Source organism: Mobula birostris, chromosome 1 (genome assembly GCF_030028105.1).
Source record: "Mobula birostris isolate sMobBir1 chromosome 1, sMobBir1.hap1, whole genome shotgun sequence".
NCBI classification, from domain to species: Eukaryota; Metazoa; Chordata; class Chondrichthyes; order Myliobatiformes; family Myliobatidae; genus Mobula; species Mobula birostris.
Genome location: NC_092370.1, coordinates 236,263,185 through 236,289,328, shown reverse-complemented (window position 1 = coordinate 236,289,328; position 26,144 = coordinate 236,263,185). Strand labels below are relative to the sequence as shown.

The window sequence follows — 26,144 nt, the reverse complement described above, 5'->3', positions numbered from 1 at the left end:
ATCATTACAGGATTGGCTGCAGAATTCCTTCCAATCTTACAGTGTGTCTGCACCCACCTTGGCATTCCAGTCTCCATAGATGGTTAAAATGTCTTTTTTTTTTTGTCCGCCTTGCCAATAATGCCCTGAAGTTGTGTGTAGAACTCCTCCACTTGGTCATCTTCATAGTCAGTTGTTGGTGCATAGGCCTGTATTTCTGTGATGTTGAAAGGTGCTGCTCTAAGGCCGATGGAAATAAGCCTGCTGGATACTGAGAGGCACCAGAGTCCTGAGTTCTTGATGCTCTTGTTAACAAGAAATCCTACACCATTGGCATGTTTGTCAAATTCTCCACTGTATATGGCCTTCCTCAGTAAGATGTTCATTAAGGATTTTCCACCTGACTTCAGAGTCCCACGATGTGCCAGGTATATTTTTCTAGCTCATATGCGAGTTCCTGCAGTTTCCCTGCTTGGACAAGTGTTCACACATTCCATGTGGCTTATGAGATGTTGTCTCTCTCACGGATCTTCTGTGGTAAGATTTCACCAGTAGCATACTTAACACCTTTGCTCTGGTGTGAAATGGATGGTGCAGTCCTTGGTGACCCAGGCTGTGCCAATCTAGCATGGGGTCTGTTGCTATGTTCAACCAACGTGTTGCGTGTCTTGGGCAGGTGAGACCTAATAGTGCCCATCCCTCTCCAGGCCAGACCACAGCCAATGTTCTCCAACTCAGTGGCTCGCCCTGGGCTCAAACATGTGGTCATTGTAGGTCTTCAGGGAACTCATCCGCTCTGGTCAGTGACTTTGTCAACGAGATCCTTCACCCAGTGGTGCTGTGTTAACACCACCTCCTCACGTCATTTAACCTGCCAGCTGAAGCAGTGTACCGGGGTGTGCCATATGGTGGCAGATGTGAGAAGGACGAGGACCAGTGATGCCCATCCACCCTACAAGGTAGAGTGCAGCGGCCTGATATCAAAGGTACTGCCTCTATCTAGAGCCTCCTACACCCTCAATCACCTTAGACATGAATAAAACACTCTGTATGCTGTAAAGGATGTAACATTATCTATCACTCATTCCATTAACATGTTTGTTTGTGATAAGTACAAATTCAATTACATGTCACATGATCCCTCACACTCTTGCCAGCAACAACTGCAGCAAGGACGAATGTACACATTATGTTTATCAGTCAGATTTGCTAGGAATTGCAGATTTTGCCATCTCAGTGGTGGATGTCCAGCCATGACAAAGACGGATCAGTTTATCACATGTAGTGGGGCAGCCACGTTCTTCTGAAGTTACTGAGACTGTCTTTGCAAGGTCAGGTGCATTTCTATAGGGCATTCGATCATTTCTTATCCCTCAGCCAATTACTGGCTGGTCCCTATTTCGTATAACAACCTACATACATATTAATGTAGTTTTTCTCTCTCTCTAACTATCGCTATAGCAAGGACAAATTCGGAGAAATATAGGAGGGTCTCTTCTATTTAACAAGAGCAAGAGGGAGAGGAGGAAGTGTTACTGGAAGAGGTGAAAAACCCAGTGTGATTGTGAAGACTCTGGATCTTCCTGAGCTGATGGAGAGTACTGGTGCAGCTATGGACATTATGCCTTTGCACATGACTCCACACGTTACCAGCTTATTTATAGATATTGCAAGGGATACTCAGCAAGAATATGGAGTACTGAGTTCTATTTCATGAGGTGAAGTTCTAAGGCAGTTCAACTAAACCTGAGCTGCTCTCTGGTCTGGCTGGATAGCATAACAGCACAGCAGTTCTGTCTGAAAGAACACTGATAAGTGTGATGAATGGAAGCAAGTTAGAGATGATGTAGAATTAAATGATAAAATTCACTGCTTGACGCTTAATTACTTCTTGTGGAGTAATTGTGTCCACTTTATCAAATCTTATCACTTAGAGCCTGAGAGTTTAAATTCAATTGTTCAGATTATATAAAGCTCCCAACCTTCAACCATGAACACCCTAGCATTACATGGTTTCATAGGTTCAGTAGAATGTACCTGTTCAACTTGCATCACTCTTGAACGGGCTGTTGTTATGTCACAACAGATAAATGCCACTTATAAACAGAGGCCAAAATTGAAAGATGAATTTTTAGAGTAGACATGGAACTGGAAGCTTTAACATCTTTTGACAAGGTCTCACACAGGAGATTAGTGTGCAAACTTAAAGCACACGGTATTGAGGGTAAGGTATTGGTGTGGGTGGAGAATTGGTTAGCAGACAGGAAGCAAAGAGTGGGAATAAACGGGACCTTTTCAGAATGGCAGGCGGTGACTAGTGGGGCACCGCAAGGCTCAGTGCTGGGACCCCAGTTGTTTACAATATATATTAATGAATTGGATGAGGGAATTAAATGCAGCATCTCCAAGTTTGTGGATGACACAAAGCTGGGTGGCAGTGTTAGCTGTGAGGAGGATGCTAAGAGGATGTAGGGTGACTTGGATATGTTGGGTGAGTGGGCAAATTCATGGCAGATGCAATTTAATGTGGATAAATGTGAAGTTGTCCACTTTGGTGGCAAAAATAGGAAAACAGATTATTATCTGAATGGTGGCCGATTAGGAAAAGGGGAGGTGCAACGAGACCTGGGTGTCATTATACACCAGTCATTGAAAGTGGGCCTGCAGGTACAGCAGGCGGTGAAAAAGGTGAATGGTATGCTGGCATTTATAGCGAGAGGATTTGAGTACAGGAGCAGGGAGGTACTACTGCAGTTGTACAAGGCCTTGGTGAGACCACACCTGGAGTATTGTGTGCAGTTTTGGTCCCCTAATCTGAGGAAAGACATCCTTGCCATAGGGGGAGTGTAAAGAAGGTTCACCAGATTGATTCCTGGGATGGCAGGACTTTCATATGAAGAAAGATTGGATGAACTGGGCTTGTACTCGTTGGAATTTAGAAGATTGAGGGGGGATCTGATTGAAACGTATAAGATCCTAAAGGGATTGGACAGGCTAGACGCAGGAAGATTGTTCCCGATGTTGGGGAAGTCCAGAACGAGGGGTCACAGTTTGAGGATAGAGGGGAAGCCTTTTAGAACCGAGATTAGGAAAAACTTCTTCACACAGAGAGTGGTGAATCTGTGGAATTCTCTGCCACAGGAAACAGTTGAGGCCAGTTCATTGGCTATATTTAAGAGGGAGTTAGATATGGCCCTTGTGGATACAGGGGTCAGGGGGTATGGAGGGAAGGCTGGGGCGGGGTTCTGAGTTGGATGATCAGCCATGATCATAATAAATGGCGGTGCAGGCTCGAAGGGCCAAATGGCCTACTCCTGCACCTATTTTCTATATTTCTATGTTTCTATCTGTTGGGCAGTTTGCCTCATAGCCAATGTAAAGAATTTTGTCTGTACAGCTCCTGAAGGGTTCTATTAGACAGTTGAAATAGAATATGACTTTATTTTAAGTTGTTACTTTCTTTCTACAGATACTGACTCTGAGATTGCATTCATGTGCATACCCTAGATGTGCATACCACAAGTGCACTCACTTCTGGTGAGACAGAGTAGCTTGAATTTGACCATTGTATGGAAACAGCTGATAATGGAAGAACAGCTCAGTTATATGACATTCAGTGAGGGTGCTGAATAAATAACTATCAAGAACTGCGCAAGTGAAGATAGCTGACTCAGCACACATGGGACCTGCAATTTCAAGGCATCCAATGTTCACTGAGTTCATTCTGTTGATCTAATTAATTTAAGTCTTTAAATGCAATATTCTTTAAATATCATTGAGGTCCACAAGAACACACACAAAATGCTGGAGGAACTCAGCATGTCAGGCAGCAACTATGGGAAGGAATAAACAGTTGGCATTTTGGGCTGAGATCCTTCATCAGGACTGGAAAGGAAGGAGGATGAAGCCCGGATAAGAAGGTGAAGGGAGGGGAAGGAGTACAAGCCGGAAGGTGACAGGTGAAGCCAGGTGGGTGGAGGGAGGGGGGATGAAGTGAGAAGTTGGGAGATAATAGGTGGAAAAGTTAAAGGGCTGAAGAAGAAAGAATCTGAAAGGAGAGGAGAGTGGACCATAGGAGAAAGGGAAGGAGAAGGGGCGCTGGGGGAAGTGATAGGCAGGTGAAGAGAAGTACACAAAATAGGTACTAAGTCTTAAATCTATTCCATCATTCAACATTATAGTTATCTACTTTAAACACCATTTTCCTGACCTATTTTAATACTCTCCAATTCCTTTAAAATCCTGAAATCTAATAATGTACATTTAGAACTTGCTTAGTTTGGACTTCCATAGACAAGATGGCTAGGAGGAAAGAGTATGACTGGCTACAGTCCAAATATAGAAGCAGAACATAAAAGAATTTTTTTATATTATGTGAATGGGAATTGGGTCAATAGGATCAGAGTGTTGAATGCTTGGCTTAGAGGTGGATATGGAAGAAATAGATTTACAATTATAAATTCAACAGACAAGACATTTGTGCAAAGTGGTAATTGATAACTAAAATCCATAGGAATGAAACAGAGCAAAAAGCAAACTGATGGAGGAACTCAACAGGTGAAGCAGCATCTGTGGAGAGAAATAGTTGATGATTTGGATTGAAAACTTTCATCTGAACTAAAAGGTAGAGGGGAAATGTTGAAGCAAGAGCTAGAAAATAATAAGTGACTGCATGTGAGGCCTATATATTGTAATTGGTACTATTTCTGATTTTTTTTTAGAGTTTCTATACTGTGCTTCTGGATAGACAACATTCAAATGCAATTTAGGCATAGCCCTTCAGCCACTCAGAAGATCCTGGCAATGCTTTCCCTGTCATAGAGACTAGGGAGACTTAAATATAGCTTATCTATCTTTTCCTCATTTTCTTATTTGGTATATCCATTTATAGTTGTGAATGCCCTCTTCATAACTTAATTTCTTTATCTGTCTTTTTCATCAGCAAATTTAGTAAAACATATCTTTTGTACCTTCAACCATAAGACCATAAAATATAGGAGCAGAATTAGGACATTTAGCCCATAACTCCATTTTCCTATCTTCTCCCCACTACCTTAAACCCTCTTACCAATCAAGAACCCATCCATTGTTGCCTTCAGTCAGATGCCTCTACTTCAATCTGAGGTTCCCACCTACTTTAACAAGACCATGATCATCGTGGTAACTAAGAAAAACAAGGAAATTAAACTTAATGACTACTGCTCTGTGGCTCTGACAATCATGAAATGATTCAAGAGGTTGATCATGGCACATATCAACTCCAGCCTCCCAGACAACCTGAACCTACTGCTGAAACAAGTTTATGCAAGATGTCATCTACCTGGCTGTACACTCTTACATAGAAATATAGAAAACCTACAGCACAATACAGGCCCTTCGGCCCACAATGCTGTGCATGTACTTACTTTAGAAATTTATTTTTCTAAGCTCCATGTATCTATCCATGAATCTCTTAAAAGACCTTATTGTATCTTCTCCAGAACATCTGACAGTAAAGTTACCTACTGTAGAATATACAGTAGTTTATTGGCTGCAGCTCCTCATTAAATACCAAGGTACCAAGCAAATTTATTATAGGAAAGTTACTAATGTGGTTAGAGCATTGGGCTGATTGGTAGGAGGCAGCAAAAAGGAATAAAAAGATCCCCGTCTAGATGGCTGCCAGTGGTTTTCCGAAGGTGTCTGTGTTAGGACTGCTTTTTATGCTGTATATAAGGGATTTAGATGATGGAATAGATGGTTTTTTTGCCAAGTTTGCAGATGATACGAAGATTGTTGGAGGGGCAAGAGGGCTGTAGAGAGACTCAGACAGATTTGGAGAATGAGCAAGATAGTGGCAAATGAAATACAATGTTGGAAAGTGATTGGTCATGCACTTTGGTAGTAGAAATAAATCTGCAGACTATTTTCTAAATGGAAAGAAAATCCAAAAATCTGAGATGAAAAGGGACTTGGGAGCCCTTGTGCAGAACATCCTAAAGATTAATTTGTGGGTTTGAGTCAGTGGTGAGGAAAGCAAATGCAATGTTAGCATTCATTTCAAGAGCAGGGATGTGATGCTGAGGCTTTATAAGATACTGTTGAGGCCTCACCTTGAGTATTGTGAACAGTTTTGGGCTCCTCATCTTAGAAAAGATGTGCTGGCATTGGTGGGGTTCAGAGGTGATTTACAAGGATGATTCTGGGAATGAAAGGGTTAGCATGTGAGGAGCGTTTCATGGCTCTGGTCTGTACTTGCTGGAATTTAGAAGGATGAGGGGAGATTTCATTGAAATATTTCAAATGTTGAAAGTCCTAGAAAGAGTAGATGTGGAAGGGATATTTCCCATGGTGGGGGAGTCTAGGACAAGAGGGCACAGTCTCAGAATAGAGGGGTGTTCATTTAAAACAGAGATGCAGAGAAATTTCTTTAGCCAGAGGGAGGTGAATTTGTGGAATTTGTTACCAGATGCAGCTGTGGAGGTGTGGTCATTGGGTGCATTTAAGGAAAAGATTGATAGGTTCTTTATTGGACACGGCATCAAAGGTTATGGAGAGAAGTCTGGAGAATGGGGTTGAGGAGGGGGAGAAAAAGGATCAGCGATGATTGAATGGTGGAGCAGACTCAATGGGCCAAATGGCCTAATTCTGCTCCCATGTCTTATGGTCTAAATTCATATCCAAACTCTTTTATCTGGGACCCAACACCTCCCTTCATAGCTGGATTCTTGAGATACTGACAAAATCAGTGAAGGTAGGTAGCAACTTCTCCACCTTGTGTGGGCTCTGGGTCTCCACGAGGCTACTTTCTCAGCCTCCTACTTTACTCTCTATACACCAGGACTAAGTAGACAGATTATTTTGAATTCCATCTTCAAATTTGCATATGACAGCACCTTCCAAAGTGGGCCGGATCTCAAATAACAATGAGTTGGGGTATAGGAAGGAAGAAGGGAGCCTTGTGGAATGATGTCATGACAACCTGTCCCTCATTGTCAGCAAAATAAAAGAGCTGTTCATCAAAACAGCAGAACAAGGAGGGGAGGCAGCACACCTGCTCTTGCTAGGAGTGGTCATCACCTGTCTTGGTTCAACCACATAAATGCCAAGGCCAAGAAAGTTCACTGGTGCCTCTAGTTCTTCAGGAGGCTAAAGAAATTTGGCATGACCCCTATGACCGTCACCAATTTTTACTGAAACACCATAAAAAGTATTGTGTCTAGACACTTTATGGCTTGGTAAGGTAGTTGCTCTTTCTGAGACTGCAAAAAACTGCAGAAAAGTTGTGGACGCAGCTCCGTAATCATGAAAACCACCCCCCACCCCCTTCATGGACACTGTCTATATTTTTGCTGCTTCGATAAAGCAGCTAACATACTAAAAGAACACACCTACCCCAGACAATCCTCCTCCTCCCATAATTAATTGAAAGAGGCGGCACAGGTAGTTAGGGTCGTAAAGAAAGCTTTTGGTCTTGATAAATGCAAGTATTGTGTACAAGGGATGGAATGTTATGATGAAGTTGTATAACACAGTAGTGAGTCCTAGTTTGGCACAGTGTATGCAGTTTTGGTCACCTACCCACAGGAAAGATGTAAATAAGGTTGAAGAAGTATAAAGAAAAATTACATGGATGTTGCCGGGACTGGAAGATGTGAGTTATAAAGAAAGATTGGATAGGTTAAGACTTTATTCCTTGGAATGTAGCTGATTGAGGGAAGATTTGATAGAGGGATACAAAGTTACGAGGGATATAGATGGGGTAAATGTATGGTGGTGTTTTCCACTGTGGATGGGGGGGACTACAACTAAAGGTATTGCTTAAGAGGGAAAGGTGAAAAGTTTAAGGGAACCTGAGGGGAAACTTCTTTGCTCAGAGGGTTGTGAGAGTGTGGAATGAGCTGCCAGCACAAGTGGTGCACGTGAGCTCGATTTCAACATTTACATGAAGTTTGGATAGGTACATGGGTAAGTAGGGCAATGGTCCAGCTGCAGGTCAATGAGACTAGGTAGATTAAATGGTTTGGCACTGACTAGATGGGTCAACAGGCCTGTTTCTGTGCTGTACTTCTCTATGACTCCCTGCTCCCATTGGCAGAAGATAAAAAAAATTATAAGAACATATCAATAGGCTTAAGGACAGCTTTTATCCCCGTTATAAAACAGACCCCTAGAACGAAAAGATGGATGCTTGACCTTACGATCTACTATGTTATGGGCTTGTACCTCATTATCTACCTGCACTGCACTTTTAATGTCCCTGTAACAATTCAGGGTTTTAGATTTTTAGATCACTGGGATCTCTTCTGGGGAAGGTGGGACCTGTACAGATTGGATGGGTTGCACCTGAACTTGAGGGGGAGCAATATCCTTGCAGGTAGGTTTGCTAGCATGGTTCGGGAGGGTTTAAACTAATTTGCGAGGGGGATGGGACCCAGAGCAATAGAGCAGTGAAAGAAGTGCATGGAGTCAAGCCAGATCTAACATACAAAGAGGCTTTGAGGAAAGAGAAGCAGAATAAACGGTGTAAAGACAGTAAGGTAGAAGGGCTAAAATGTGTGTACCTCAATGCAAGAAGCATCAGGAACAAAGGTGATGAACTGAGAGTTTGGATACATACATGGAATTATGATGTAGTGGCCATTACAGAGACTTGGCTGGCACCAGGGCAGGAATGGATTCTCAATATTCCTGGATTTCAGTGCTTTAAAAGGGAGAGAGAGGGCGGAAAAAGGGGAGGAGGGGTGGCATTACTGGTCAGGGATACTATTACAGCTACAGAAAGGGTGGGTAATGTAGCAGGATCCTCTTTTGAGTCAATATGGGTGGAAGTCAGGAACAGGAAGGGAGCAGTTACTCTATTGGGGGTATTCTATAGGCCCCCTGGTAGCAGCAGAGATACAGAGGAGCAGATTGTGAGGCAGATTTTGGAAAGGTGCAAAAATAACAGGGTTGTTATCATGGGTGACTTTAACTTCCCTAATATTGATTGGCACCTGATTAGTTCCAAAGGTTTAGATGGGGCAGAATTTGTTAAGTGTGTCCAGGATGGATTCCTGTCACAGTATGTGGACAGGCCGACTAGGGGGAATGCCATACTAGATCTAGTACTAGGTAATGAACCGGGTCAGGTCACAGATCTCTCAGTGGGTGAGCATCTGGGGGACAGTGACCACCGCTCCCTGGCCTTTATAATTATCATGGAAAAGGATAGAATCAAAGAGGACAGGAAAATTTTTAGTTGGAGAAAGGCAAATTATGAAGCTATAAGGCTAGAACTTGTGGGTGTGAATTGGGATGATGTTTTTGCAGGGAAATGTACTATGGACATGTGGTCGATGTTTAGAGATCTCTTGCGGGATGTAAGGGATAAATTTGTCCCGGTGAGGAAGATAAAGAATGGTAGGGTGAAGGAACCATGGGTGACAAGTGAGGTGGAAAATCTAGTCAGGAGGAAGAAGGCAGCATACATGAGGGTTAGGAAGCAAGGATCAGCTGGGTCTATTGAGGAATATAGGGAAGCAAGAAAGGAGCTTAAGAAGGGGCTGAGAAGAGCAAGAAGGGGGCATGAGAAGGCCTTGGCGAGTAGGGTAAAGGAAAACCCCAAGGCATTCTTCAATTATATGAAGAAAAAAAGGATGACAGGAGTGAAGGTAGGACCGATTAGAGATAAAGGTGGGAAGATGTGCCTGGAGGCTGTGGAAGTGAGCGAGGTCGTCAATGAATACTTCTCTTCGGTATTCACCAATGAGAGGGAACTTGATGATGGTGAGGACAATATGAGTGAGGTTGATGTTCTGGAGCATGCTGATATTAAGGGAGAGGAGGTGTTGGAGTTGTTAAAATACATTAGGACAGATAAGTCCCCGGGGCCTGATGGAATATTCCCCAGGCTGCTCCACGAGGCGAGAGAAGAGATTGCTGAGCCTCTGGCTAGGATCTTTATGTCCTCGTTGTCCACGGGAATGGTACCGGAGGATTGGAGGGAGGCGAATATTGTTCCCTTGTTTAAAAAAGGTTGTAGGGATAGTCCGGGTAATTATAGACCAGTGAGCCTTACGTCTGTGGTGGGAAAGCTGTTGTTAAAAGATTCTTAGAGATAGGATCTATAGGCATTTAGAGAATCATGGTCTGATTAGGGACAGTCAGCATGGCTTTGTGAAGGGCAGATCGTGTCTAACAAGCCTGATAGAGTTCTTTGAGGAGGTGACCAGGCATATAGATGAGGGTAGTGCAGTGGATGTGATCTATATGGATTTTAGTAAGGCATTTGACAAAGTTCCACACGGTAGGCTTATTCAGGAAGTTAGAAGGCATGGGATCCAGGGAAGTTTGGCCAGGTGGATTTAGAATTGGCTTGCCTGCAGAAGGCAGAGGGTGGTGGTGGAGTGAGTACATTCAGATTGGAGGATTGTGACTAGTGGTGTCCCACAAGGATCTGTTCTGGGACCTCTACTTTTCGTGATTTTTATTAACGACTTGGATGTGGGGGTAGAAGGGTAGGTTGGCAAGTTTGCAGATGACACAAAGTTTGGTGGTGTTGTAGATAGTGTAGAGGATTGTCAAAGATTGCAAAGGGATATTGATAGGATGCAGAAGTGGGCGGAGAAGTGGCAGATGGAGTTCAACCCGGAGAAGTGTGAGATGGTACACTTTGGAAGGACAAACTCCAAGGCAGAGTACAAAGTAAATGGCAGGATACTTGGTAGTGTGGAGGAGCAGAGGGATCTCGGGGTACATGTCCACAGATCCCTGAAAGTTGCCTCACAGGTGGATAGAGTAGTTAAGAAAGCTTATGGGGTGTTAGCTCTCATAAGTCGAGGGATAGAGTTTAAGAGTCGCGACGTAATGATGCAGCTCTATAAAACTCCGGTTAGGCCGCACTTGGAGTATTGTGTCCAGTTCTGGTCACCTCAATATAGGAAGGATGTGGAAGCATTGGAAAGGGTACAGAGGAGAATTACCAGGATGCTGCCTGGTTTAGAAAGTATGCATTATGATCAGAGATTAAGGGAGCTAGGGCTTTACTCTTTGGAGAGAAGGAGGATGAGAGGAGACATGATAGAGGTGTACAAGATAATAAGAGGAATAGATAGAGTGGATAGCCAGCGCCTCTTCCCCAGGGCACCACTGCTCAATACAAGAGGACATGGCTTTAAGGTAAGGTGTGGGAAGTTCAAGGGGGATATTAGAGGAAGGTTTTTTACTCAGAGAGTGGTTGGTGCGTGGAATGCACTGCCTGAGCCAGTGGTGGAGGCAGATACACTAGTGAAGTTTAAGAGACTACTAGACAGGTATATGGAGGAATCTAAGGTGGGGGCTTATATGGGAGGCATGGTTTGAGGGTCGGCACAACATTGTGGGCCGATGGGCCTGTACTGTGCAGTACTATTCTATGTTCTAATTCATTCTGCATTCAAAACACGAGAAAATCAGCAAATTCTGGAAAACCAAAGCAGCACACACAAAATGCTGGAGGAACTCAGCAGGCCAAGCAGAACCTATGGAAAAGAGTAAACAGTCAATAGTTCAGGTTGAGATCCTTCAAGACTGGAAAGGAAGGGGGGAAGTCAGAATAAAGTGGATGGAGGGGAGGAAGAAGTACAAGGAGGCAGGTGATAAGTGAAACTGGGAGGGGGGAGGGAGGGTGAATTAAAGAGCTGGGAAGTTGATTGGTGAGAGATAAAGGGCTGGAGAAGTGGGTGTCTGATGGGAGAGAACAGAAAACCATGGAAGAAAGGGTAAGGGGAGGAGCACCAGAGGAAAGTGATGGGCAGGTAAGGAGATAAGAATGCATTTTGCATTCTGTTCTTGTATTGTCTTGTTCTATGCCTTATGAGAATAGGTTGAGTGAACTTGGCCTTTTCCCTTTGAGTGACAGAGATTGAGAGGTGACCTGTTAGAGGCATACAAGATGATGAGGGGCATTGATCGTGCGGATAGCCAGACCTGAAATGGCTATCACGAGGCAGCGTAGTTTTAAGGTGCTTGGAAGTAGGTACAGAGGTGATGTCAGAGGCAAGTTTTTCACACAGAGGGTGGTGGTGTGTGGAATGCACTGTCAGCGACAGTGGTAGAGGCAAATTCTAAGTTTCATAAAAGACCCTTTGGAAAAATAGAAGGCTATGTGGTAGGGAAATTCTAAGTAGTTTATAGAGTCGGTTACATGCTCGGTATAACATTGTTGGGCTGAAGGGCCTGTAATGTGCTGTAGATTTCTATGATTCTCCTTCAGTGTGAAAATGCAATTATCTGTATGGATGGCTTCCAGTTTTTCACTGTATATTGGTACATGTGACAATAATAAACCAATTCATCTTAAATACACCCAATAGCTTAGCCTTCACATTCCTTCATTGGCAATGAATTCCACAGATTCACCACTCACTAGCTGAAGAAATTCCTCCTCACTTCTATTCTAAAAGGGCACCCCTTTATTCTGAAACTATTCTTTGAATCCTAGACTCTCCCATGAATGGAAACATCCTCACCATGTCCACTCTTGTAGGGCTCTGTGCAAGTAAATTCTAACCAAGTAAACAAAAATTATAAAATAGAATTAAGGGCCCAGCACCAATTACTATGCCATAGCACTTGTTACAGTTTATGAACCAGAGAAAAATACTGATATATGCCTTCTCTCTGTTGCTGCTACCTAGCTAATCTTCCATCCATAGCTCCCATACCATGTTATCTCCTATACCATGAGTTTGTTTTTTCCAAAATAACCTATATGCAGTACCTTGTTTTATTTTAAAATGGCTTCTAGCTTCGTAGAATTCAGGACTGACAACTATTATTAATGACAAGAAGGTTTGAAGAAAACAATGAAGGGAGGATAATGAAGAGAAGGTAAAGAAAAGAGAGAGCTAGCCAATAAAATTAAGGAGGGTACCAAAGGTTTCTTCAGATACATAAAGTGTAAAAGAGAGGTGAGAGTGGATATTTGACAACTGGAAAAGGATGCTGGAGAAGGAGTAATGGGGACAATGAAAAGGCGGATGAACTGAATAAGTATTTTGCATCAGTATTCACTGTGTAAGACACTAGGAGTATGGTGGAAGTTCCAACTGTCAGGGGTCATGAAGTGTGTGAGGTTACCATAACTAGAAAGAAGGCTTTTGGGAAACTTAAAGATCTGAAGGTAGATAAGTCACCTGGACCAGATGGTATACACCCCAGGATTCTGAAAGAAGGGGTTAAAGAGATTGTGGAGGCGTTAGTAATGATCGTTCAAGAATCACTAGATTCTGGAATGTTTTTGGAAGACTGGAAAATTGCAAATGCCACTCCACTCTTTAAGAAGTGAGAAAGGCAGAAGAAAGGAAACTATAGGCCAGTTAGTCTGACCTCAGTGATTGGTAAGATGTTGGGGTCGATTATTAACAATGAGGACTCAAAGTACTTGAAGACACATGATAAAATAGACCATAGTTTCCTCAAGGGAAAGTCTTGCCTGACAAAACTGTTGGAAAATTCTTTGTAGAACTAACAAGCAGGTTAGACAAAGGAGAAATGGTTGATGTGTTCTTGGATTTTCAGAAGACCTTTGACAAGGTGCCACACATGAGGCTGCTTAACAAGCTATGAGCCCACAGTATTACAGGAAAGGTTCTACTATGGATAAAACAATGGCTGATTGGCAGGATGCAAAGAGTGGGGATAAAAGGAGCCTTTCCTGGTTGGCGACTAGAGATATTCTACAGGGGTTTGTGTTGGGACCGAAAATTTTTACGTTGCATGTCAATGATTTGGATGAAGGAATTGATGGCTTTGTTGCAAAGTTTGAAGATAGTTTGAAAATATGAAGATAGGTGAAGAGGCAGGTAGGTTTGAGGAAGTAGAGAGACTACAGAAGGACTTAGTTAGATTAGGAGAATGGGCAAAGAAATGGCAGATGGAATACCGTGTCGGGAAGCATATGGTCATGCACTTTGGTAGAAGAAATGAAAGGGTTGACTATTTTCTAAATGAAGAGAAAATACAAAAAACGGAGGTGTAAAGGTACTTGGGAGTGTTTGTGCAAGATTCCCTAAAAGTTAATCTGCAGGTTGAGTCTGTAGTAAGAAAGGCATTTGCAGTGTTAGCATTCATTTCAAGAGGACTAGAGTGGCTGTGGAAAGGATGTTTCCTATGGTGGGAGAGTCTAGAACTCAGCTTCAGAATAGAAGCGCATCCTTTTAGAACGGCGATGAGGAATTTCCTTAGCCAGGAAGTGGCGAATCTGTGGAATTCTTTCCCACAGGCAGCTGTAGAGGCTAAATCTTTATGTTTATTTAGGGAAGATTTTGACAGATGGTCAGGGTGTGAAGGGATACAGGGAGAAGACAGGGGCTGAGAGGAAAATTGACTCAATGGGCCAAATGGCCTGATTCGGCTCCTATATCTTATGGTCTTATCAGTGTTTTAATGTGTTCTCTATATGAGGCAGATTGAGCCTTCTGCCAATCTGCGCCTTGTAAGGCATGAAAATACCCGACGCAGGCCTCTCATGGTCTGAGTCGACGTTCCCACCCCCAACCCCTATATGAGGCAAGGGCATATTTTCAATATCTCCAGCTGAGCAAGGTGAAATCAGTTGGGGTCCTACTGTCTATAACATTTAAGTGGTATTTTGTGTTGTCTTCATATGTTTTCTAAGAGCATCTGTACACTACTGTGTGAGCATAGCTAAAAAAAATTAACTATGTGATTTTGGATAAATGAAGGCTTTCATTAATCTTCAACATAGTATCAATCAATGCACATAAAGAGAAATGTAAGGTAATGATGTGACTGTGGAAGAGAAGGAAATACAAATAAACTGTAGATTATGTGATGGAGTAGAGTTGCCAGAACCATTTGTTGTTGACATACAATAGGCAGAGCAACAGAGACCCTGTTTTACACTTGTTATTTCCTGATGCACACTTCTTGGCTTGATGACTTCAATCATTGGCCATATCCAAAAAACAGTGTTGCCAAATGGGATCAATGCACACATAATGTTATAAGTTTCATGGTACAGTTCAAATAATGACAACATATTTTCTTTTCTCAGTAGTGTTGTCATTTGAGACTAAAATTTTGATACATCTTTCTACTTCTGTCAGACTTATTGAATAGTATTAATAATTACAAAAGTTATTATAACTGTTTACAAAAAATCTTGGAAAATGTAAAAAATGTTTTTTTCTGGTTATTATTTAATTAAAACCCTGTGGTATATATTAAAATAAGAACAAATTTGGAATGTTGCAGTCCCTAATGTTGTTATGATGCTGTGTTGTGTTTCAGATAAGAATGAGTGCTTGATTTCTGGCATTTGTGCACATGGGAATTGTGTCAACATGGAAGGGTCTTATAGATGCATTTGTAACCAAGGTTTTGAGCATGTGATAGACCAGAAGAGCTGCAGAGGTTTGTGAACATTTTCAAACATGTCCAATGCTAGCTTGCCAATACTGACTCATGATATTCCTTTAAACATTTAGTTGTTCCTTCTTTGCATGGGTGTGCTTTACTGTTAACTTCCTCCTCCTCCTCCCAAAACAAAAAAACACATTATTGCTTATCCTTGACTTTTAAAATTCTTGGGCCTGGAAGATTAAAAAATGTTGTGCTCTGACTAGTAGGTTTAATTGTGAACCTGTCCTCACTACTGCACTGGGCATAGGACATTTGAAAACGTGAAACAGAAGTTTTTATGGGGCAAAACTCTATAAAGGACATAAGCCACAGAACCGGTGGCTGTAACAACTAGCAGCAGAGAAAGCAACAGGGAGGATGTGATGATTGAGAAATTGGGTGCTGCTCCATCTGACAAGACACCATGGTAGAAGTAAACAGATGAAAGCAGAGCCGGATATATATATATATATATATATATAGAGCCAACTAGTAACAAGTGAATTAAGAAGAAATGTTAAAGCAGAAAATCAGGTTTTGAAAGGTAATTTCACTACTTGGAAAAAAAAATTACCGAAAGCTCTCATGACCGCTGCAGTGATAATGCAAATTACTCTAATCTGAAATATGACTTCATTTCTAACTCTGATTGGATCCAGCTCTGTCTGGCATTTTGTCCAGAGGCATTCCAACATGGGTGGCCTTGAGTTGGCATTGCCTGGTGGAGTCCTTGAAGTATGCAAGCCTCCACATGATGTCAACATGTTAATCCAGGTCCTGGAGGATTCTGCTTCATTGTTCTCTCAAGCAATGCATTCTTGTTACTCACCATTCTCTACATGAGAAAGATCCTTGTCAAATCCTTTCTAAATCTCTCTTTACTTCCCCTAAGTAGGTCTCTGAGATAGTGCTTCCCATTGTAATTTACAAATCATTCCACAAATTTTGAATTCGATATGGCACTAAGCACATTTTTAATTGCAAGCAACACTCATTTATCCTAACGAACTTTACATCTTTTCTGCTACACTTTTTCTTCAACCCATTCAAAAGATTTTTCCAGAGCAGCACACACAAAATGCTGGAGGAACTCAGCAAGTCAGGGAAAAACTATGGAAGGAAATAAACAGTTGTAGCAATGTGCTACACATAGAGCTAGAAATATCGACACACAAACTGTAGGTTGCACTCGAGACTAGTTTATTCGGACTGTGAGGGCGGTTGGAACGTCCGTTCTGGGGTGCACCATCATCACGGCGTCTGCCAAGGCTTCCTTGGCTTTAACGAAAGCAGCCGCAGCCTCTTCATCCCAAGTAATGTCCTTGCCTTTACCTGACATCAAGGTGAACAAAGGGCACAGATACGGGCTGCTGAGGGGAGGAAGCGGCGGTAGAAGTTCACCATACCAACGAACTCCTGCAGTCCTTTGACTGTGTTGGGGGAGGCGAAGTGGCGGATCGCGTCTACCTTGGCGAACAGAGGTGTTGCCCCGTCTTTGGTAATCCTGTGGCCCAGGAAGTCGATGGTGTCGAGTCCGAACTGGCACTTGGCTGGGTTGATCGTGAGGCTGAAATCAGTCAGGCGGGAGTAGAGCTGGCGGAGGTGGGACAGATGCTCCTGACGACTACTGCTGGCTATGAGGATGTCATCCAAATAGATGAACGCAAAGTCCAGGTCGCGTCCCACCACATCCATTAGCCGCTGGAACATCTGTGCGGCATTCTTCAGGCCGAACGGCATTCGGAGGAATTCGAACAGGCCGAGCGGGGTGATGAGTGCTGTTTTGGGGATGTTTTCAGGGTGTACTGGAATTTGATGGTACCCCCAGATGAGGTCTACTTTGGAAAAGGTGCTTGCCCCGTGCAGGTTTGCTGCAAAGTCCTGTATGTACAGCACGGGGTAGTGTTCTGGAGTTGTAGCCTCGTTCAGTCTGCGGCAGTCGCCATATGGTCTCCAGCCCCTGTGCAGGGGGGAGGCCCATGGGCTGTTGGACCGCTGTACGATCCCCAATTCCTCCATCCTCTTGAACTCCTCCTTCGCTAGGCAGAGCTTGTTTGGGGGGAGCCTTTGGGCGTGGAGGGGTGGTCCCTGGGTTGGAATGTGGTGCTGTATTCCGTGTCTGGCCCCAAGAGTGCTTGGGCCACGGCTGCCAGTGTGAAGTCCCACGTGAACCGGCTGGGGCCAAACTGCAGTTGCATTGTGCGGGTGCCGTGTCCATATCGTGCTGCTGTTTGTGGCCCTCAGGGTGGGTCCCGGCTCCCTGTTGCGGGTGTCATACCTCATCGGGGGTAAGACGCTGATTTCCGCTCCGGTGTCGACCAAGAAGCAGCGTCCCGACTGTTTGTCCCAGATGTACAAGAGGCTGTCCTGGTGGCCAGCCACTATAGCCTTTAGCGGCAGCTGGCCCTGGTGTTTCCTGGGAACTTGCAGGGCGGGCGACAACGGTTGGCTTCTGTGCCCCACCGCTGGTGGTAGAAACACCACTGTTCATTGGCCTCCTTACTCCTGCCTCTGGGTGTGTGCGTACCGTTGCCGGGCCTGGTCTGGCCTGCTGTTGGGCGCGTGGCTAGGTAATCTGTCCAATGGACGCCCTGCTTTCCCTCTTGGCTTTTCACAGCATGTTTGCCTGGGCCGCCACCTTCCGGGGGTCACTGAAATCTGTGTCGGCCAGCAGCAGATATATATCCTTGGGCAGTTGCTGTAGGAACGCCTGCTCAAACATGAGGCAGGGCTTGTGTCCTTCAGCCAGGGCCAGCATCTCGTTCATTAATGCTGATAGCAGCCTGTCTCCCAAACCGTCCAGATGTAGCAAGCAGGCACCTCGCTCACGCCGTGAGAGGCTAAAGGTCCCTATGAGCAGCACTTTGAATGCTGCATATTTGCCGCCTTCTCGGGATGACTGTATGAAATCCTCAACCTGGGCGGCTGTCTCCTGGTCAAGGGAGCTCACCACATAATAGTAACGCGTGGAATCAGAAGATATCTGCCGAATATGGAACTGGGCTTCTGCGTGGTCGCAGCATCCAGAAAGTTGGCAGTTTTAGCGAAACTGTGTGAACAGATGAAGAGTCGGTCATCTTTGGTCCAAATCCCGTTTGGACCGTTGGGGTCACCAATGTAGTGATGTGCTACACACAGAGCTAGAAATAACGACACACAGTCTGTAGGTTCCACTCAAGACCAGTTTATTCAAACTTCACGGCACTGGCTTTTACGCAGTTCCGTTCCTGCCCTCTCCGGGCAGAAATGACGTCAGAGGTGCATTACAAAAGTCTTTTCCCGCACGCAGGCTTTCTTCCCTTGCTGGTGAAGAAGAAGGCCCAGTGTCATTTTGGGGCTGGCCGCTCTGCTGACGCACGCGCCATTTTGTGAGCCAGTTCGCCTGTGTAGAAAGTGGGTCGCCACACAGTCAACATTTTGGTCTAAAACCCTTCATCAGAACTGGAAAGGAAAGAGATAGAAGCTACTGTTAAAAAGTAGGTTGAGAGAAAGGAGCAGAAGCTGGCAGGTGGTAGGTGAAACCAGGTGAGAGTGAAGATGAATGGGTGGGGGCAGATAATGAACTAAGAAGCACCTCATTCCTTCCCCCAGCTGCTTTTTCTGGCTTTTGCCTCTTCCTTTCTAGTCGTGATGAAGGGTAAGACCCAAAATGTCAACTGTTTATTCTCCTCCTCAGATGTTGCCTGACCTGAGTTCCTCCAGCATTTTGTGTGTGTTGCTTAAGATTCAGCTGAATTTCTTCCGTTTAAAAGATTTTTCCAACAAGCTTCTCTTTTAATTGCAGGCTCTTCTTATTTGTTTTCCATAACCCTTCATGATTTGTACACTTCTTTTAAATGTCCTTTTAATCTTATCTGCAATTCCTTTAAGATCTTCATGTTGATTTGAACCATTGTGCACAAAATGGACACAGTATTCCATTTGTGACTTAACTAATCCATGGAACAAACTGCCAGCACAAGTGGTGCATGTAAGCTCAATTTCAACATTTAAGAGAAGTTTGGACAGGTACATGAATGGTAGAGCTATGAAGGGCTAAGGTCCCAGTACAGGTCAATAGTAGCAGGCAGTTTAAATCATTCGGAACAGTCTAGATGAACCAAAGGGCCTGTTTCTGTGCTGTATCTTTCTATGACTCTATAGCATTATTTCCTTTTGTACTCTAGCTTCTGTTTATAAAATCCTGGATCACTTATGTTTTAAGCATTTTGTTGAACCATTGTCAAATACTTGTGCATATCTACCCTCAGATCTCTATTCATGCATTTCCATTAGAACTGTGCTCCTTTGATTGTTTTGCTTCTGTTCATTTTCCTATCAAAATACATCATCTCAAAATTCTTTGCACTAAATTTCAAAATTCAAAGGAAATTTATTATCAAAGTACATATATGTCACCTTATACAACCCTGAGATTAGTTTTCTTGCGGGCATACACTGTAAATCCAAAAACACAATACTGTAAGATCAATGAAAGAGCTCATCCAGCAGGACAAACTAACAACCAATGTGCAAAAGACAACAAACTATGTAAATTCAGAAGAAAAAATAATAATAAGTAAATAAGCAATAAATATCAAGAACATGAGATGAAGAGTCCTTGAAATCGAGTTCAGTGATGGGGTGGGTGAAATTGAGTAAAGTTATCCTCTCTGGCCAAGGGGTCAATGGTTGAGGGGTAGTAGCTGTTCCTGAATCTGGTAGTGTGGATCCTGAGGCTCCTATACCTTCTTCCTGATAGCAGCAGTGAGAAAAGGGCATGGCCTGCATGGTGATGGTCCTTGATGATTGATGATGCTTTCCTGTGACAGTGATCCATGTAGCTATGCTTTCTTTATAATTGCTTATGTGCTGACACCAGGACAGATCCTCTGAAATGATAACACTGAGGAATTTTAAGTTGCTGACACTATTTATTTCTGATCCCCCGATGAGGCCTGGCTCATAGACCTTTGGTTTCTTCCTTCTGAAAGCAATAATCAGCTCCTTAGTCTTGCTGACATTAAGTGAGATATTGTTGTTGTGGCACCACTCAGCCAAATTTTCAATGTCCCTCTTATATGCTGATTTGTTGCCACCTTTTATTTGATGGTTCTTTTCATGTACTGTATCTTCATCAATTTTATTGCTTTTCTGAAGTCTGTTACTTTATTGAAAGTTTTATGGCATTTTCAGAATTTGAAATTGTTTTCATTTCTGAGATTTCCTTATTCCCTAATATAATTTAACTAGTCCCTGATAATAGGTCTCCTTTTACTACTTGGTTTTTACAGTCCTATGCAACGTTTTACTTTTTATGTAATAATTACTAGCTCATTCTCATTTTATTTTAGCCATCTCTATTATAGTTTAGTCATATGTTCATTGAATACTCTGAAATATCTGTTTAAATGATTCTTACAGTTCATCTACTATTATATCTTTTAATATAGTTTTGTAGTCTACTTCAGCCAATTTGTCCTTGCACTGAGGTGATTAGCTTTACTTAAGAGAATACCTTTGGACTTTTGTATATAGTATCAGTTTAAAATGCTATGAACATTTTCATCAGATTATTATCACTGTCACTAGTGAATCAGTTAGTATGAGAATGTCTTTTAATCATGTAACGTTATAGAAGAAGAAAGTAAATATAGATAGGAAAACTGATAATATTCTGTGGAAATAAATTCTCACTCCTCTTTCATGTTTATCTGTATCCGTAGCTAAGTTGTTAACTGGGAATCTGGGATACTCATCTGAGCATGAATTATATGAAATGTGCCCCAATTGAGTTCGCACTTAGTTGAATACTGATAGTAGTGCCCATAGATCAAACACCCTGATTTTCATTTTGATCTTTGAACTGCACATTTACACAATTAACTGTGCTCTGTTTGTATTTGATCCTACACTGAATTGTCGATGCTTCGAGTAACAGTCTGCTGAAACTTGAACATAGTTACTATATTTTCTATGCAGATATTGATGAATGTATATCCCATGATATTTGTTTGAATGGACTTTGTACAAATACTGAGGGATCCTATACTTGCGCAGACTGCAATCCTGGATATAGAATATCAGATAACAGACAGGCATGTGAAGGTAGGTCTAATTGGAGGCATGATGTAGAAATTGAATAACATCAACAGAATGTTTCTGTGGTTTGAAATAATGGAATTTATTTATCCTTTACGCTGTAGATATTGATGAATGTTTATCTCATGATGCTTGTTTGAATGGACTTTGCACAAATACTGAGGGATCCTACACTTGCACAAACTGCAGTCCTGGATACAGAATATCAGAAAACAGACAGACATGTGAAGGTAGGTATAATGAAGGTATGTTTTAGAAATTGACTGCAATAAACCAGAACATATCTGGCATTTTAAATAATGAAATTTATTGTACTTTATGCTATAGACATCAATGAATGTATATCCCCTGATGTTTGTTCCAATGGACTTTGCGTGAATATCGAAGGATCCTACATATGTTCAGTCTGCAATACAGGATACAGAACATCAGAAGACAAACGGACATGTGAAGGTAAGTATGGAGGTACAATGTACAAGTTAACTGCAATAAAGCATAATGATTGTCTATAATTCCACTGGTTGGTGATATTTCCATCTCTTGCCTTTAAATTAGATTATATTAAAATATCACAAACAACAGAATGTCTGAAGATGCGGAAAATCGGAGCAACACACACAAAATGCTAGAGGAACTCAGCAGGCCAGGCATCATTTAGGAAATGAGTACAGTCAACGTTTCGGGACGAAACCCTTTGGCAGGACTATAGGCCAGTTAGTCTGGCCTCGGTGGCTGGCAAGATGTTAGAGTTGATTATTAAGGTTGAGGTTTCTGGGTACTTGGAGGCACATGATAAATAGGCTGTAGTCAGCATGGTTTCCTCAAGGGAAAATCTTGCCTCAAAAATTTGTTGGAATTCTTTCTAGAAATAACCAGCAGGATAGACAAAGGAGAATCAGTTAATGTTGTGTACTTCGATTTTCAGAAGACCTTTGACAAGGTACCACACATGAGGCTGCTTAACAAGCTACGAACCCATGGCATTTCAGGAAAGATTCTGGCATGGATAAAGCAGTGGCTGATGGGCAAGAGGCAAAGTATTGGAATAAAGGGAGCCTTTTCTGCCTGGCTGCCAGAAACTAATGTTGTTCTACAGGGGTCTGTGTTGGGGGTGATTCTTTTGCGTTATATGTTAGTGATTTGGATGATGGAATTGATAGCTTTGTTGCAAAGTTTGCAGACAATATGAAGGTAGGCGGAGAAGATTGTTTTGAGGAAGTAGAAAGAAACAGATTAGGAGAATGGGCAAAGAAATAGTAGATGGAATACAGTGTCAGGAAGTGTATGGTCACGCACTTTGGTAGAAGAAATGAAAGAGTTAACTATTTTCTAAAAGGAGAGAAAATACAAACAACTGAGGTGCAAGGGGACTTGGGACTCCTTGTGCAAGATTCCTTAATTTGCTGGTTGAGTCTGTGGTGAGGAAAGCAAATGCAATGTTAGCATTCATTTCAGAAGGACTAGAATATAAAAGCAAGGATGTACAGTAATGTTAAAAATTTATAAAGCACCAGTGAGGTCTCACTTGGAGTATTGTGAGCAGTTTAGGTCCCCTTATCTTAGAAAGGATGTGCTGAAACTGGAGAGGGTTCAAAAGAAGTTCACAGAAATGATTCCAGGATTGAATGCCTGGTCATGTGAAAAGCATTTGATGGCAGTAGGCCTGTATTCACTTCATTCAAAAGAATGAAGGGTGACCTTATTATAACCCATCAAATGGTGAAAGGCCTTGATACAGTGGATATGGAGAGAATGTTTCCTATGGTGGGAGAGTCTAAGACCGGAGGACACAGCCTCAGAATAGAGCTGTGTCCTTTTAGAACAGAGATGAGGAGGAACTTCTCTAGCTACAGTGTGGTGAACCTGTGGAATACTTTGTTACAGGCAGCTGTGGAATCCAAATCTTTATGTATATTTAAAGCAGAAGTTAATAGATTCTTGATTGGTCAGGGCATGAAGAAATACGGAGAGAAGACACGAGATTGGGGCTGAGAGGAAAATTGGATCCGCCATGATGAAATTCCGGAACAGGCTCGATGGGTCAAATGGCCTAATTCTGCTCCTATATCTTATGGTTTTGTGGAGTATAAGAAATGGAGGAGGAGGAGAAGATGGCGGCGTGACACAGTGCGCGCGGCCTCTCCAGTGAATGATATCTTTGTCAAGTAGGGTAGCGTGCACAATTCTGATTTGATGGAGACAGATGTGAGAGTACAGAGGAACATCTGGAGAATCTTCTGAAATGCCCACTTCACTGCCATTGCTACTGTGTGGTAACTGGAAACTCCGGAGCAGAAGTTTCCGAATCCTCGGCTTTGCTTGTTTCGGCAGCCGAGGTTAGGTCGAAAGCGCTCGGGAGGCTGCATCGGAGGTGCTAGTCAGAGGCTCGGTTTTCGGATGGATGAACTCAGTGTCAGCTGTGGTCGGCTGCTTCCAAGGCATCGGCAGTTGTCGGTGCCTTGGAGGTTTATGGCAGGGAGCTTCTCCCTTTTGCCGCCTGCTATTGGGGACTCAGGAGTCGATCAGGACTTGAGACTTTTTTTTTACCGTGCCTATGGTCTGTTCTATATCAAATTATGGTATTGTTTTGCACTGCTGTAACAATATGTTATAATTATGTGGTTTTGTCAGTGTTAGTCTTTGGTTTGTCCTGCTTTCTGTGATATCACTCTCAAGGAACATTGTATCATTTCTTAATGCATGTATGCATTTCTAAATGACAATAAAAGAGGACTGAGTGTTCTCATAATCTAAAAAATGCAAGAGAACGAAATAAAAAGAGAGAATTCAGGATGGCTAAAAGGCATGAGGTTGCCTTAGTAGACAAGTGAAGGGAAAGCCTGAAGAATTCTAAAGATATGTTAAGAGCAAAGGATTGCAAGGGACAAAATTGGTCCACTGGAAGATCAGAATGGTAATATGCATGGAACCAAAACTGATGGGGGAGATGTTAACTGGATTTCTTGCATCTAAATTTTCTCAGGAGACGGACACAGGGTGGAGAGAAGTGAGGTAAAGCAGCGTAGAGTTCATGGATCCTAAACAGAATACAGAGAAGGAGGTATTAGCTGTCTTGATGAAAATTAGGGGGGATAATCCACAGGACTTGATGAGATGTTCCTTCAGACCCTGTGGGAGGCAAGTACAGAAATTGTATTGGCCCTAGCAGAGGTATTTAAATCATCCTTAGCGACAGTCCTGCTGAAGGGTTTCAGCCCGAAATGTCGATTCTACTTGTTTCCTAGATGCTGCCTGGCCTGCTGAGTTCCTCCAGCATTTTGTGTGTGTTACTTATATTAAAATATGTTCAAATCCATTCTGCATAAATACCAATTATCTTAAACACAAAAGTTCAAATTGAAATATTTAGGTGATTTTTCGTATCATTGCATTAGATAGCCGTATCTTGGCTTATAATTTAAATCAGTTACATTGAAAGTGCAAGATCAAATTTAATATTCCATCAGAGTAAATTCAGAGAAAGTTTTTAATTATTCACATTTTTGCTGTTTATTTTCGTAATAAATTTATTTTCTGTTTTCAGCATAAGCACATTTTTGAGAATATTAGAAAATGATATAGACATACAGAGTATTTCATAAACTGCAGTTGGCAAGATTTTGCAATTTTAGAATATTGAATATTAATTTTCCCCAAATTAAATCTGAACACAAAATGAAACATTGGATTAACATGGAAATACTAAATACAGTTATAACATGGCTAAAAATCAAATATGACATAGTCAAAGTCAATGGAAATGATAACAAGATTTGGCTGCTATATGATTCAGTGTAAATTAGTTGAATTTGTAGACAAAGGTTGGAAATATATTCCCTTCACTATCGTCCCATTTTATGACACAATGGAAATCTAGGATCTTTTTTAGAAAATAACTTCCCACTAGGGAAAAGATACTTAATCAACTTCAGAGATAATTAGAGAATTTCTGTGTATCCTTTTTTCCAAATATTACTAACAAGCAAGTGTTCTTTAGTCTATGACTTTCATCATATGTCAGTCTAAATATTTACTTTCCATGCTCTTAAAATTCCATGATTCTGCAATTCTATTTTAGATTCTAAATAATAAAAATATCCAGCCAGTTTTCTGAGTTAATTTATTCATACACTTCAGTTGTAAGTTTACACAGATTTATTCTGTTATATAAATAAAAAGAATAATAAATCAGTGTCAGTGAATTTAAAGATGCCGATCGCAATAAGTGGACAATTTTGAATACAGTACTTATTTTAGACCTCCAAGAAGCTTCTTGATACATTAGCGTTCTTTATCTATTAGCAATGCTTCTAACTAAAGTGTAGGGAACTGAGAAAAACAATGACAAATATGTGAAAGATATACAAAGCACAGGTGGAAGTCTTCAGTCAAGTGATAAAAGTAAACCAGGAGCCAATTCTCTGCTGGTTGACTGTTGATATGGTTTCCTGCACACCAGAAAGACAGGAAATCATTTGTAGACAGTGACCCAGATTAATGTTGAAACGGAGAATCCATCTGTTTGAGTCAGGTGGTCAGGAAGTGATCCAACTCTACCATTAAGGGGAAGCCCCAGAATTCCGAAGACAAAGTAAAGGGACAGAAACTTCAGTCCTTGAACTATTTACTTGACCTTTGTGTTCAAGGAATAATACACTGTGCATTTGCATTGCATCCTATGCATTGAAAGTAATGGAATATGAGACTCATGTAAAAAC

The 26,144-nt window shown here is 42.1% G+C and overlaps 1 protein-coding gene across 4 annotated transcripts in view; it reads left to right on the top strand.

Annotated features, from left to right (window-relative positions):
* Positions 1–26,144, top strand: part of LOC140205944 (latent-transforming growth factor beta-binding protein 2-like) — a 496,450-nt gene that overhangs the window by 332,558 nt on the left and 137,748 nt on the right. For all 4 annotated transcript variants that reach the window (XM_072273854.1, XM_072273862.1, XM_072273844.1 and 1 more), the window contains 4 exons: positions 15,235–15,357; positions 21,307–21,432; positions 21,531–21,656; positions 21,754–21,879. In XM_072273854.1, coding sequence (XP_072129955.1) covers positions 15,235–15,357; positions 21,307–21,432; positions 21,531–21,656; positions 21,754–21,879 — 501 coding nt within the window. The remainder of the gene's footprint in view (positions 1–15,234; positions 15,358–21,306; positions 21,433–21,530; positions 21,657–21,753; positions 21,880–26,144) is intronic.